Source organism: Onthophagus taurus, chromosome 10 (assembly GCF_036711975.1).
Source record: "Onthophagus taurus isolate NC chromosome 10, IU_Otau_3.0, whole genome shotgun sequence".
NCBI lineage: Eukaryota > Metazoa > Arthropoda > Insecta > Coleoptera > Scarabaeidae > Onthophagus > Onthophagus taurus.
The window spans coordinates 3,667,441-3,681,213 of NC_091975.1; the positions used below are offsets into that span (position 1 = coordinate 3,667,441).

General features: G+C 31.0%; 5 protein-coding genes across 5 annotated transcripts; 3 read left to right on the forward strand and 2 right to left on the reverse strand.

The window, feature by feature from the left end:
* The first annotated feature begins 1,136 nt into the window (after positions 1-1,136).
* On the forward strand, positions 1,137-1,869 carry LOC111428389 (LDLR chaperone boca). Its single transcript, XM_023063888.2, has 2 exons — positions 1,137-1,370; positions 1,422-1,869. Exons 1-2 carry the CDS (start codon positions 1,218-1,220, stop codon positions 1,815-1,817), a joined length of 549 nt encoding a protein of 182 aa, XP_022919656.1. The 5' UTR covers positions 1,137-1,217; the 3' UTR covers positions 1,818-1,869.
* A 367-nt stretch (positions 1,870-2,236) lies between these two features.
* On the forward strand, positions 2,237-2,968 carry LOC111428390 (V-type proton ATPase subunit Vha14-1). Its single transcript, XM_023063890.2, has 3 exons — positions 2,237-2,371; positions 2,427-2,508; positions 2,561-2,968. The coding sequence occupies exons 1-3, from the start codon at positions 2,318-2,320 to the stop codon at positions 2,797-2,799; spliced, it is 375 nt and encodes a 124-aa protein (XP_022919658.1). The 5' UTR covers positions 2,237-2,317; the 3' UTR covers positions 2,800-2,968.
* LOC111428440 (solute carrier family 7 member genderblind) lies at positions 2,958-5,695 on the reverse strand. Its single transcript, XM_023063948.2, has 7 exons — positions 5,268-5,695; positions 4,988-5,210; positions 4,659-4,774; positions 4,336-4,606; positions 4,159-4,282; positions 3,821-4,021; positions 2,958-3,768 (listed from the first exon to the last, which is right to left on the reverse strand). The coding sequence occupies exons 1-7, from the start codon at positions 5,428-5,430 to the stop codon at positions 3,388-3,390; spliced, it is 1,479 nt and encodes a 492-aa protein (XP_022919716.2). The 5' UTR covers positions 5,431-5,695; the 3' UTR covers positions 2,958-3,387.
* A 2,917-nt stretch (positions 5,696-8,612) lies between these two features.
* On the forward strand, positions 8,613-12,870 carry LOC111428292 (suppressor of lurcher protein 1-like). Its single transcript, XM_023063754.2, has 5 exons — positions 8,613-9,173; positions 11,410-11,596; positions 11,651-11,844; positions 11,907-12,120; positions 12,172-12,870. The coding sequence occupies exons 1-5, from the start codon at positions 9,089-9,091 to the stop codon at positions 12,476-12,478; spliced, it is 987 nt and encodes a 328-aa protein (XP_022919522.1). The 5' UTR covers positions 8,613-9,088; the 3' UTR covers positions 12,479-12,870.
* LOC111428293 (prefoldin 5) lies at positions 12,769-13,607 on the reverse strand. The gene is made up of 3 exons (XM_023063755.2): positions 13,414-13,607; positions 13,151-13,360; positions 12,769-13,088 (listed from the first exon to the last, which is right to left on the reverse strand). The coding sequence occupies exons 1-3, from the start codon at positions 13,513-13,515 to the stop codon at positions 12,930-12,932; spliced, it is 471 nt and encodes a 156-aa protein (XP_022919523.1). The 5' UTR covers positions 13,516-13,607; the 3' UTR covers positions 12,769-12,929.
* Positions 13,608-13,773: the final 166 nt, after the last annotated feature.

A 13,773-nucleotide genomic window follows, 5' to 3' on the forward strand; every position in this document is an offset into this window, starting at 1 on the left:
CGAAATTAGTCGTAAATAAATTGTTAACTCAAAAAAAATTGTTACCAAATTTCATCAAATTCAAAATTTTTAGGTTAGGAATATTACCAACTTAAAAATAATTTTTTTTTAGTTAACAAATCTATTTGAATTGTAAATAATCATTTAAAGAAAAATAAATTGAAATGTTTGGACCAGTAATATATCGTAAATGTATAGACAATCCGTAATTACATCTCGTTGTTATTCTAAAGACAAAAATATATATAACCTACAAGTGAATTAAGTGATTATTATAAAAAAAGCATACATTCTAAAAGATGTCTCAAAATATTCACTTTCTAAGTTTATTTTTCGATGTTGTATTAATAAATAAAAATGAATCAATATTTTCTGATTAACGCAGCACATAAGTATAACTAATAATGTTGTACAGGTGTCCCGTGGGGATGAAAATCTGGGTGTGTGGGATATCTATCTATAGAAACATTCATAAAAGATAACAAGAACTGATATATCTTCATGTTAAAATAAATGTCATGTGGACCTTTAGGATTTATAGTAACATTGAGTATTTGGAAACTCAAATATTAAAAAGATTGTAAATATTTCGGTGTACAGTTATACAATGATTTAATGTTAAAAAAAAATAAAAATTAAATCTCCCTAGAAAAAGTTTTACTCACAATCTGGCATCGTCGCTTGCTTCGCTTCTCTAAAAAGTGAAGAGAGAAACGAAGCGAGTGTCGTTGCCAAATTATCTATGTTTATTTACCATATTTTTAAGATTGAACCTTTAAAAACAATTATTTAATAATAATTGATTTTATTTCTTATTTGGTCATACGGTTTAGTTTGGCACCAAAAGCAAATTAAATTTGTTGAATACTTTTCAATTAATTATTATTGGTAAATTAATTAAATCTTTAAAAGGAAGATAAAATTGTTATTTTTTTAGATTATTGGAAGAATGAACCAAACCAAACATGTTGGAAAACCAACAATATTAAACGAATTGTTTGAAATTGCATAATATTTTAGAAAACTGAATTATAATTAACCTATATTATGAAACGTCAAATTTGACAATTAAACGTCAATTTTGACATTTAATTAATGTCATAATTAATAATTTGAAATAATTTCAATTAATTAAATATTATTTCCCACTTTAATATTTATTTTATTTTAAATCAAAAAGTGAGGTTATTTCAACTTGAATATAGGTTAGGTTAAAAATGAGAGGAACAAGTTTTTTATTTTTTCTTTTAATTATTACATATATTAATATATCTAACGGTAAAAAGTCGAAAGATAAACCGGAATGGGCTAAAAAGGATATTAGGGACTTCTCGGATGCTGATATGGAGAGATTATTTGATCAATGGGAGGTAAGTGAGGTTATGTTGCCGAAGAAAAGTTTTAATTTATTTCAATATTAGGAGGATGAAGAACCGCTTGAAGATGATGAATTACCCGAACACTTACGTCCAGCCCCACAAATAGATATGTCTAAATTAAACATGGAAAATCCTGAAGAGTTATTACAAATGACCAAAAAAGGGAGAACTTTAATGACTTTCGTAAGCGTTTCGGGGAATCCGACGAAAGATGAAACTGAGGAGTTAACCAAATTGTGGCAAACAAGTCTTTGGAATAATCATATTCAAGCTGAAAGGTACTTAGTTGATGATAATCGGGCAATTTTTCTTTTTAAAGATGGTGCGCAAGCTTGGGAAGCAAAAAACTATTTAGTAGACCAGGAGAAATGTGAAAGCGTTACTATAGAAAGTAAAGTTTATCACGGAAAATTCTCAGATAAAAAAGACGAGTTATAAAAAAAGATTATATTTTCATTCCTTTTTCCAAATAAAAATTAATTAAATTTAAGAGTGTTGAGTTTCTTCGTTACTTTTTAAATTATCGTTTAATTCCATCTTTTGTTTTCTCAATTCTCGAATAACCGAAGCTAAAGCCTCGGGATTTGCTTCACTTTCCAATAAACGAACACAAATCGTTAAAGTTTCCGGATCTAATCCTGTATTTAACAATTGACTCATTTCTAAGAGTGTTAAATACGTCTCCCTTGCTTCGGTTATCTGTGTATTCGGCATTCTACAACAAAATCAAATTTAATACTAATAACTCAAAAATTATTTATTTACTTTAATTTTTGATGAATTTAACAAATTTGAGTTTTGATTTGACAGACAACGTTAATACAGTTTAGTGATTTTTTATGTTTTTTAGTTGGTAGTTTTGGGAGTCAGCTGCTTTTTAGGTTACCAAGTGTCAGGTGATTCCAATTTCTAAATTCGCCCAAAAAGTACTCGTTAAAATGGCTTTGCATTCGGCTATTAAAGGAAAATTACTTTCTGTTATCGGAGATGAGGTAAAATACAACATTTCTGATTTGTTTTTAATTTAATGTAATCATTAATTTGTAGGATACTTGCGTTGGGTTCCTTTTGGGCGGTGTTGGAGAAATAAACAAGAATAGGCATTCCAATTTTATGGTTGTGGATAAAAGTAAGTTTTTAAAACGGTGCTAATTTATCGATTTAATTGATATTATTTTTAGATACCGCTGTTAGTGAAATTGAAGATTGCTTTAAGCGTTTTATTAAACGTGATGATATCGACATCATTTTGATTAATCAGAACATCGCTGAGATGATTAGACATGTTATTGACAGTCATACTCAGCCTATTCCCGCTGTTTTGGAAATCCCATCAAAAGATCATCCTTATGATGCTAGTAAAGATTCCATTTTACGCAGAGCAAAGGGAATGTTCAACCCTGATGATTTTACCCGATAAGTATGGAATTTTTATGTATACTTAGGTGGTTGGATGGATTAATTATGTAGTTGTACATTCCTTTGATTTTTGTGGTAATAACATGCTTCATGAGTATTAAATTTGTTCGATTATTGTAGATTGTATTATAATATAAATTGGTTAAATAAATACGAACATTTAAATTGTATTTAGCAAACTTTATTCCATAAAAAACAAAACAGTGTATTTGAATCACAGAGTTCACCACCGATATTACAAGAAATGTAAGGTATAGATTCAAAATCACAAAAAAAAGAAAAATTAAATTGGTAACTATTCGAGAACAAGTATTATTCGATTTAATTACTTATTTTGTACTTTGACGGCTAAAATATAGTCAAAATCATTTATATAGATTCTTGTTAAACATATTTTTAGTTAAACAATATATCTGAGTTGATATTTTCATAATTTGGTAACTAATCCCATTTAAATAAATTAAATTTAAGTACAATTTTCATAATAACCAACCAAAAATAAATCATAAATCCTTAAACTTAAAAAAAAATCTTATCTTTAATACTGATCCAAACAAAAACAACCTCTTTTATCAATTTTAACGTTTAGTTAATCCTCATGAGCAGCCAAAAATACTTTTTGAGACACAATCGTAATTTTCCCTAAACAATTTTGAAACCACTCAGGTTTCTCAGTCCATTTTACACCGAAATAATAAAACGGTATCCCAGATAATGTTAGTAGCACTCCCATTCCTACCTCTTTTGGAGCTTCAACACATGGTAAAACAATCAAAAACAAACAAATTAAAACGAAAACAATGGGAATGATGATGTTTACGCGAATTGGTCGTGAAAGTTCTGGTCGTTTCCATCTCAAATAAAGAAGTCCAGCAACAGATAACATCACAAAGAATGATTCAACGATTGTGCAGTAAGTGATTAAAGCGTGAATATCACTGCTTACCAACATAAATAATGATAAGATGTTCTAAAACAAAATTAAATAATTAAAAATTAAAAAAAGTTAATTAAGTACTTACTAAAAATATTAACGATGGTAACGGAGTGAAATTTTTAACGTTTATGTGCGATAACAACGCCGGAAAATGTCCGTTTCTAGCTCCAACGAATAACATGCGTGAAGACGCCATAACGTGAACGCTTAAACCACCAAATGCGGAAATTGCGACTAAAACAGGGATTATCCAAGCGAAATTACCCATTATTTTATCACCAAAAGTCTATAATAAAGCAACAAAATTTAAACTCGTGTTATTTGGGTTGCATACTCTTAAATATTTATTTGAAAATTGAGGTTATGTTAAAATTACTTATCAAATAAGCAATAAAATTAATAATAATTGTATTGATTACAAACCACAGCAATTGCATCAGACGACATCATTTGAATTGGCGTTAAAACTGATAAATAAGCCATATTCGCCAAAACATAAATCAAGGTAACTAAAGGAATTGAAATGTAAATGGCACGAGGAAGATTCCTAAAAAATTTAATATAAAATCAATTTAACGAAATGAATTAAAAAATATTTACACAAAAGGATTTTTTAATTCTTCAGTCATAAAGTTTAAATAATTCCACCCTGAGTACGAAAAGATTCCTGAGTAAAACGCCGTCGCAATTTTTCCGGGGTTTGTGGTCGTTCCTTCGAAAGCATTTTCAAAGTTTTCCACATTCCCCATACTCATCCAAACAACGCCCATCAAAATCACCAAGACTAAGGCACCCACTTTTGAGAACATGAACACATTCTGCATTTTAGTCGTCACTTTTACATTGTAACCATTTAAAAACGTCAAAAAGCCTTAAAGAATTCCCTTTTTTTAAACATTAATTAATAAAAATTATCTCCTTACATATCGTTACGGCAGCTATTAAAGTTGCGCTTGTATCGGGTAAATCACATGGCCCAAAAAATGGTTGGATAACATATTTGGCAAAAGTTAATCCCATAATTGCGTTTGTTGTTGGACTAAAATATAATTAAAAGATATTTTTAGATTAACAAAAAAGAAATTTAACTGATTAAGAAACAATTGGGTTGATAAATTAATTCAAAAGAATTGTTTTTCGATTAGTCACCGTTTCTTGTTATTTCTGGTTTTAATTTACATTGTGAAAACAAAGAATTTATTTTTAACATTTAAACTTTGTCTGGAATCCTAAAAAGCTTAAAAATACATACACAAAGATGACGTTTGCAGCCCAAAGATACAGAAACGCCGGTAATGGACCAAAAGAATCGTAAATATAGGCGTAATCACCACCTGATTTTGGTATCATAGTTCCTAGTTCAGCATAACATAATGCTCCTATCATTGACAAAAATCCACACATCACCCATACTACTAACGAGAAACCGATTGAATCAACTTCTTTTATTACACCTTTCGGAGAAATAAATATACCTAAATAAAATTAAAAAAAGTTATAATGTTATTAATTAAATCATTTTATAAACATACCAGAACCGAAAATAATCCCTAAAATGATTGCAACACCTTCAAGTAACCCCAATTCCTTTTTTAACTTAACCTCATCTTTATTTTCATCTTCAATATTTTCTAGAGGGATTGTTATTAATTTATTTTCCGTTGGTGAGGAAACTGTTGTCGTGTTACCGCTCATTTTCCACGAGTTTATTAATATTTTTAAAGCGAACTGTTCCGCGTTCAAGCAAACACTGACAAAGCTTTGAAAGTGCACACGTTTATTACATCACCCCCCCGGATAGGTTAACCTTAATAAAACCGGGGTTAATTCCTTAATTTCTCCCTAAACCAATTCAAAAATAATTTTGCACGTTCTTCAAGCGATGAGGAAATTTAAATGTCATTACACACGTGGTTGCATTAAAACTAAGGTTATTTAAGTAAGGTGCATTGCAGTGCATTTTGAGGTTGTAATTGCAAGTGAAAACTTAAAATTCCCTAAAAATAATCCTAAAAAAAATCATTTAAGAATACACCTTTCGTTGTCATGGTAACGAATTTAATTGACCAATAAGGTTATAAATTTAACGCGGGGATATTTTAAATTTGAAATTTATTTGAAAATCAGCTACTTAAGATTCTAAATGCACTTTTATGGGGTTCTTTAACCTTGCCTCGTCTTAAAACGGTAAGAAATGACGACATTTAATGCAAATGGGTCAATGGAATTGAATGGAATTATTTATAATTCGTTGAAAATGTTTATTGTTTAAATTAAAATTGCTCAAAATATTTTGATGGCCCCATTGGCACTGAAATTAAATAAATGTTGATATTTGTGGTTTTTATTTCGGGACGAACCGGTTATTTCAGGATCTTTCAATATTTTTTAAGATAAAGAAAATAAGGACGAAATAAAAATAGTTCAGATAACTTTCTACAAATAAAAATTTGTTCTTTTTTTAAATGTTTACAGTTTAAGTCAAAGAGGTGTTAATTCGAAAGTTTGTTGATTAAAAAAATTACTTAAACTAAATTACTGAACTTTATTAAAAGATAAATATGTATTTAAAAGGAAGTAGAATTAGAAAGTAAAAAAAATTAAATATTATTTTTCAACATAACCTCACTATTAGTATAAAGTATTGTGGAAATTGAGAAAATTTGGGGTAATTGTAATTGGGATGATTTTTACATCAAATTAATTTTAAGACAATACATTTTTTATAATTAACCGTGATTAATAAGAATATTTAGGTGAAAATATACCTAAATTATGTTCGTCACATGACCTAGCTAAAGTAATTCTAAAACTGTTAGAAAAGAGATAAACATGTTTAATTTCATTGCGATTCCAGGTTGTATTTTGGTTATAAAATTCAGTTTTAAGGTGGTAAGAAGATTTTAAAGAAGACAAAAATAAAGCAGAAAGAATTTCTTTTAATTTATTTAAAGAACATATTTAATAAATGAGGCATTTTTAAATTATAATTTAAAGGTTTCTAACTTATCATCAAAATATTCTAATTTAAAACAGAAACCTACTCCAAGTTTTTAAAATCAATAAAAGCTTCAACAACTCCCCGAAAGATGGTGTTAAATAAACCAACCTTCAAAGTTATTTATTGATTGAAACTTTTAATATTTAAAATAAACTTTTAGACATCTATTTTCCTTCCATGTATATAATACATATTGAAGCAATCTTTAATATTTCATGCAAAAATAAATTTTAATTAAAACCTTATTTTTACAACGGATGTTTTTAAATTTTCATTTAGCTCTTATTAAACCACAGGAAAAAAACGTTAAAATAACTAACAAGATTATTCCAAAGAGACATACAAAGAGATACACCTTTTCCGCACAATTTTATGAATAAATAATCCTTTGATTTGCAACGTCCGCATAGAAACGACGCAACGGGGCGTCGTTTTGGCCATCGTTTCCGGTATCCGATGCGGGTCCTCAGTAAACAATGGTCTATTGTTGAAATGAAATTTTCAAAAACATTTTTGTGGAAATATAAACATTTATTGTGTGTTTTAAATAGGAATTACCTCTGCGTTGAAAAGTTTAAAATGAAAAACATGGATAACATGAGAGAGAAGGGCTATCGAATGAACCCTAATGAAATTTCAACTCTATTTCGGGCGGTGATGGAATTTTCTTTCGCCGAGAAATGATGAAGGTAAGAATTAAAAAAAAATGAATCGTTACATCACAATCGATTTTTAAACCTAAAAATCGACATTTAAGTGTAACATATCGTTCTCGTGTGGCTGGAACGTAACAACGTCGTTTTGGACACTTCGCAGGTAAATTATGCCCACTCGACTAGATTTCGGGTCACCCGAAAACCTTAAATTATCACGTAAAGGACCTTATCGCAGCTAATCCGAAAGGGAGATCCTCTATCCTCCTCTCTTTCGCGAGTGTGAGGTTTGTGAAAATTGCGAACGAGCCGGTTCACGTCGCCCCCCGGGCACCGCTCAATTATGTACTAACCTCTCAAAACTGTTAAAATATGCAAACTTGATTTACACGCCCTCAACTCCGGGACTCCACGTTACATCGCATTACTGGAATAAAACATGTTACCACCAAAATTGACTACCAAAATAATAAACAAACAAAAAAAACTTTTTTTTTCGGTTTAACTTTCGAAATTAACCGATCAAATATTAAAATACCTAAACATTTATTAAAAAAATTAATTAAAGGGGTTCTTAAATATAAAATGGTATTATATTTCTATTATGGGAAGAATGTAAGGGGGTTGGAAACCATGTAGAGTAAGTAATTAAATTAGTCCTCTTCGAGTAATAAAAGCAACACGAAACGGTTGGGCAGCGTTGAAAAGGGGTGTACGGTTACTTCGAGTTTAGGGGAAAACCCGCCCCCTTGAAACTGTACAAGTTGTCCAGTCGCGATCTAATTAGAGGCGAATTCGGAACCGAGCCAAGTTTGTTTTTAAAATTGTTTCAATTCGGACCTAGACACAAATAAATTTAAAAAAAAACTGTGTTGTTTCGGCATTTTTACCGTCTTTTTTGCACTGTAAAGAACTTATTTATTATAGAAAAGAATTTATTAAAGACAAATTTTGTCTTTTTCCAATTTAAGAAATTAAGAACAACCAATTAGAGAAGATTGGTAGATTATTCCAACAACACCCCAACGTGGCGGCACTTAGAAGGAATGATAAAGAAAAAATTTCTAAGCAAAGCAAGTTTACACCACCCTACAGAGGGTGCTATCCCTTCCTGTTGGTCAGCTTTATATCTCTGATTCAACACCAAGATTAATTGGTTTTGAAATTTCTACAAATCTCTTAATTATATATAAACACAATCTGAACCTAACCCAACCTAATTCGTAATTCCTATTATTCCTTCTACTAACATTGCTAAATATCTTGGGTGTATATTAAACGTTAGAAGGAGTAAAGTCGGGGGATTAAGTTACAAACCGCCCTCAACGAAACGGTTACCGGTAACTTTTGGCCAACAAAACATCACAGCCCCCGACCAAAGCATAATCCTAACGCCTCCAAAACACAGCAAAAACAAAACGTTACGGCCGCTAACGCCGTTTCAAAACGAACTCCCAGGAGTCGAGGGCGCCTCTAAGCGCATGAACCCCCTTCCCTTTCCTTCCTCCCGTTGAACACCCCAGAAACGAACCAAACGTTCGTCCCACACATTTCATCCTAAGAGTTGAGGAAGCTGCGCTAACAAGCTTCCGAGTTTTGTTGTTGTTGTGTTTTATCGAGTTTTATTCGATTTAGCCATTTTTGAAATCAAATTAATCAAACGTAAAAAAGTATTTTTTTTTACAAAAAAAAACGAAAAATGTTAATATTTATTTGCGCGTTGCTGTTATTTTGTGAAGTTTTCGCAAGAGATGCTTTGGATATAAGGGAACGCGGTGGAAAAGGTAAAAAATAACTAAATTAATAACAATTTTGTTTTTAAACACTTTTAAGGTGGATTTAGAAAGTTGGTTAAAGTTTTAACGCGACGTCACAACTAAACGATGTGAAGGTTTAAAATTAAAATATGACGTCGGTTTAAAACGGTTTCCGTGTTCTTCTTCGGGGGTGGTTCGTTTTAACCGTGGGTGGTTGTATAATTAAAATATATCTTTGGGGATCCCGCAGAGACGCGTTAAGGTCGCGTGCTTAATTTCTCTAGACAGTACATCTCGAGAAACTGTCGGTGGATGCCGTAAAGCAACAATTTCGTTGAATTTAGTGCTTTAGTGGGGTAAATAAAACATTTAAGTTTATGTGGTATGTTTGAGTCAATTTTTTTTATTTTGGTGGATGCGCCGGAAATTATAATTCCAAATCATAATTCTAAATCATAATTAATTTGTATGATACAACATTCTCGTTAAAACCAAGATTTACATTTTTCCTTAGACATTTTCCATTTCCACTCTAGGAATGTATCACTCCTCGGAGATACAACTTTGAATTGCTCCTGCATTTTTCACGCACTCGCACACACACCTCGCCCTCTCTCTCCACGAGTCATCTCGAGTTCAAATTGCGAAAGTTGAGCGTCTCCACCCTCAGTTCCCGATCGTAATATAGAAAATTTACGCGATCGGGGACCCGATATTCACCCCGTAAGTTGTAATTGGCCATCCCTTTCCCCAATTTCGTATCGTCATCGAAATATTCAAACTGCCATCGAACGCGTTTTGCATAACAACAACGTGTGACCCCTCGACCTCCCCAAAAACCCACCCTTTTTGGTATAAATCACAGAATACGCGGCCAATGTTAACGACATCGAAACCACAATCAAACTTATTCCATTTTTTTACAATGAATTGAATTTAATGATTCCATCGATTTGGGGTCGTTTATTATAAAGAATGTATTTTAAAACGAATAAAACGAGAAACGAAAGTTTCCGGTTAAACAATCGATAAATTAAGTTCAAAAAGGAAATTTTCTCTTTGTTGTCGTGAAACTGTGTATTTCATCAAACAATCAAGTTTTTTTAATCCTTTTTTTAATAAAAATTTACTTACCTCGGCAAGAGATGGTCGAGGAAATCGAAGAGAATTTCGATCGAAAAGTGGAAATTAACGCTTCCGTTCAGAAAATTGCTTCCAAACAGGTTTTTGATTCAATTTTTAAAGTAAACGCTCAATTTCTACCGCCACTACCGTTAAAGTTGATCTAATAAACCGTGTCAAAGAATAAAAGGGTTATTTTAAATTCGCGTACAAAGAGATGCAAGCAATTGTAATCGTTTTGAGCTTTCCAACACTGGGAGCTTTTCAACTTTCGAGTACAAAAGAGAATTCTAGATAATCTGATTGCGTCGTGTCGCAACGAGGACGAGTAGAGCGAGCTGAAGGGCTACGGATGCCCCACGTGTGCGTGCCATAACTCTTTCCGTGTTTCCGGAAATTTCAGCCGCGTCTCAACCATAAAACCTATCCGGTTAACGTTCTTTGGCACGATGTACCTAACCCAAAACACGAAAATTCAAACCACCAATGTGTCGTTTGCCAAGATATAAAACCATCTTTTTTTATTATTATTTTTAAATAGATAAAAAATATAAAAACTATGAAAATATCTTCTACACAACTCCTTTTTAAAAAAGAAATGTAAATTCATTAAACGCCTACAACATTTTTCGTCGTTTTTAAGCTGAAAGTTCCGAACTGCAGAAGTCTTGAACCAAAACAGTCCTATAACCTTTCTGCTACTTCAACTTGAATATTAGGAAGTTGTAATATAGTTTTATAACGAAAATCGTATTAAAAGTAATTTTTTTCCATTCACTTTTGTAATTGTACATAATTTTGTAAACAGCATATGTTTAACAACATTCAGGTTTAGCCATTATAAGAGACACTAATCTATTAATCAATAATAAATATATTGTTCTTTATAACCTAATTATTAATACTAAAACACTAAAAAAATCACCTCCTTGTTAAGCTTTCAGAACTTTTTTTTACTTCTCTTTATTATCTAAACGCCTGAAGCGTTAGGTTTCATTCATAAGCTTGATGTACCGAAAATAAAAGAAAAGTTTTTCTCCCTTGTTTGTATTTCTTCTTTTTCAATAGGGACGAGCTTTTGTTGAAAACTTTCCCTTCAAACCTGTGCTGTTAATATCGCGACTTTGTATGTGTTTTGCAGCTTCAAACTGTGACGCGATCTTCACGAGCGACATTACAAAGGCGGGCACGTTTTCCAGCCCTTCTTACCCCGGCCCGTACCCCTCAAAAGCGAACTGCAAATACGAGTTCGTCGGGAAAGGTAGGGAAAGGATTCAAGTGATCTTTCAAGATTTTAGTTTGTATCAGACAATGGAGGAACTCAAAGAGTAAGGAAATGCTTAAAGAATGTAATTAAATGAAAATTTTAAAATCTTTTTAAGCTGTGATAATCAAGATTCTTTAGTGGCTTTCGTTCAAAGCGACGGTAAAATGGAACAAATTGATCATTTTTGTGGAAATAAAATTCCTAAACCGATCATGTCAAATGGGCCGAAAATGAAATTAGAATTGCGTGGATTTCAAAGCTCTAACAGGCATGCTAAAGGGTTTAAAGCTATGTATAGTTTTACGGAAAGTAAGTGAGTTGATATAAAAACTTTTTTGATTTAAAAAGAATTTTTTTGTTACAAATTATAGATTTCGGAATAAAAACGGGGGAACAATATCTTCATGAAAAATACGATTGCGCTTTCATGTTTAACAGCAGTAAATCAAAATCGGGATATTTTCATAGTCCGAATTATCCAGGACCTTATCCTCGAAACACAGAGTGTCATTATTTATTTGGGGGAACTCCGCAAGAAAAAGTTTTTTTGCATTTTAATTATTTTGATGTGGAAGGGGTTTTACCGTGAGTTTCATTTTATTATGATGTAATTGATAATATTTTTTTTTATTTTAGTTGTGAAGCAATTTCTGCTTCAGATTACGTGGAATTTTCCAACTTCATAACGCGGGATCGTTTATACCCGAGACATTGCGGAAATTTGCAGGAATTCGATGTAAAATCGGATCGGAATTTCTTTCGCGTGACTTTCCAGTCAAATGACCGTTTAGATGCAACCGGATTTAATGCAACATACCGATTCGACGTTGAAGCAGACAAACGCACATTAAAACCAGCTTACGCTTCTAAAGGAAGCGCCAAAAAAATACAATTATTCATTAACTTGGTGTATATCGTCCGTTTGGGAATGGTATTTTTATGAAAATTTTACCTGGATAACTTTTTTAGTAAACCTCTTTAAACATAAAGAAATAAATAAATTTGGCTGTTGGTTAAGGATATTCTAAATATATTTAAAAGTAAATTAATAAATATTAACTGATTGTGATTGATGTAAATATTTAGTTAGAAATTGGAGAGGTATACCAAAAATAATGTAATCAAAAAATAACTTAATATTTTCTCTGTACATATCAAACTCGATTTATGAAAATAACACACCAAAAACAATTTTAAATAAATGCATAGTTTAATTCAAGAATCAAACAAAAATTCAAAATCGGTGTTATTATTATTATTATAAGATATAATGTGAGATTTTAAGACAAATTTGTAAATAAAAAGCGCAATAAAATAATTTCTTATACAACCAAATTACTCGTTTTAATGATTAATTTTAACATGTTCAAGATGAAGTTTAATTTAAACTTAAATTAAGATTGTCTTTGTGCTTGTTGAAGTTTAATCTCTATAACTTCCAAAATAGCTTGTCTTATAGCTTGTTTTTCTTTCGAAAGTTGTTGAATTTTGCCGTTTTGCTTAGTAACGAAATCTATTTTTCTAACGAAATAATCCGTGGCTTGGCCACTAGCCTAAAAAAAAACAACAAAATAAATACAATGATAAGAATAAATCAAAATGTTTATACCCTCACCATTTTAACATAATATCTCGTTCCAATATCAATCATAACTTCGTCACAATTAACTAACTTCCCCGGTACATATAACGAACTAGTTAACGGCACTAAAACATTTCGATCATTCATATTTGGGTTTATTGTATCCAAACATTCTTTTGATGTGTGAAATTTGTTCAAGGTTGTTTTTAACTGTCCGACTGATTCCGTGAAGAAGTTAATTTCCTAAAAAATAAAAATAGAAAATATAAAATCGAATTTTTAGGTTAGGAAATTACCGCATCCAATTGAGACTTTAACGTTTGCAATTGTTGGATAGAAAGTGACATTAAATCGATTTGTTGCATGTTTGGAGCTTCGGTTGCCGAAATTTGTGCCATTTTATTAACTTTTCTTTAAGAAAAATGCAATTTCTTCTTCAATTTTCTATATAAGGAAATCCGACCGGGATTAATTATAAAATTATGACGTCTAGGGATACCAACCGTAAATATATAAAAAGAAAATTTATATTTTTTAAATTTATTCATAACTCATCATAATTTAATTTTAATTGTGTTAACACTGTTTATTTAATTAATTTAATAATTATTTAATAATCATTTACGACATAAATAAAAATCGGAAAAGATGCTGCC

Bases quoted from the DNA above. Each gene is read 5' to 3' on its own strand.
- LOC111428389 (XM_023063888.2), top strand. From the start codon at position 1,218: ATGAGAGGAACAAGTTTTTTATTTTTTCTTTTAATTATTACATATATT. The intron at 1,371-1,421 runs GTAAGTGAGGTT...TTTCAATATTAG, and splicing joins GATTATTTGATCAATGGGAG to GAGGATGAAGAACCGCTTGA.
- LOC111428390 (XM_023063890.2), top strand. From the start codon at position 2,318: ATGGCTTTGCATTCGGCTATTAAAGGAAAATTACTTTCTGTTATCGGA. The intron at 2,372-2,426 runs GTAAAATACAAC...ATTAATTTGTAG, and splicing joins TTTCTGTTATCGGAGATGAG to GATACTTGCGTTGGGTTCCT. The intron at 2,509-2,560 runs GTAAGTTTTTAA...TATTATTTTTAG, and splicing joins TTTTATGGTTGTGGATAAAA to ATACCGCTGTTAGTGAAATT.
- LOC111428440 (XM_023063948.2), bottom strand. From the start codon at position 5,430: ATGAGCGGTAACACGACAACAGTTTCCTCACCAACGGAAAATAAATTA. The intron at 5,211-5,267 runs GTATGTTTATAA...AATTTTATTTAG, and splicing joins AGGGATTATTTTCGGTTCTG to GTATATTTATTTCTCCGAAA. The intron at 3,769-3,820 runs GTAAGTACTTAA...ATTTTGTTTTAG, and splicing joins TACCATCGTTAATATTTTTA to AACATCTTATCATTATTTAT.
- LOC111428292 (XM_023063754.2), top strand. From the start codon at position 9,089: ATGTTAATATTTATTTGCGCGTTGCTGTTATTTTGTGAAGTTTTCGCA. The intron at 9,174-11,409 runs GTAAAAAATAAC...TGTGTTTTGCAG, and splicing joins AAGGGAACGCGGTGGAAAAG to CTTCAAACTGTGACGCGATC. The intron at 12,121-12,171 runs GTGAGTTTCATT...TTTTTATTTTAG, and splicing joins GATGTGGAAGGGGTTTTACC to TTGTGAAGCAATTTCTGCTT.
- LOC111428293 (XM_023063755.2), bottom strand. From the start codon at position 13,515: ATGGCACAAATTTCGGCAACCGAAGCTCCAAACATGCAACAAATCGAT. The intron at 13,361-13,413 runs GTAATTTCCTAA...TTTATTTTTTAG, and splicing joins TAAAGTCTCAATTGGATGCG to GAAATTAACTTCTTCACGGA. The intron at 13,089-13,150 runs GTGAGGGTATAA...GTTTTTTTTTAG, and splicing joins CGAGATATTATGTTAAAATG to GCTAGTGGCCAAGCCACGGA.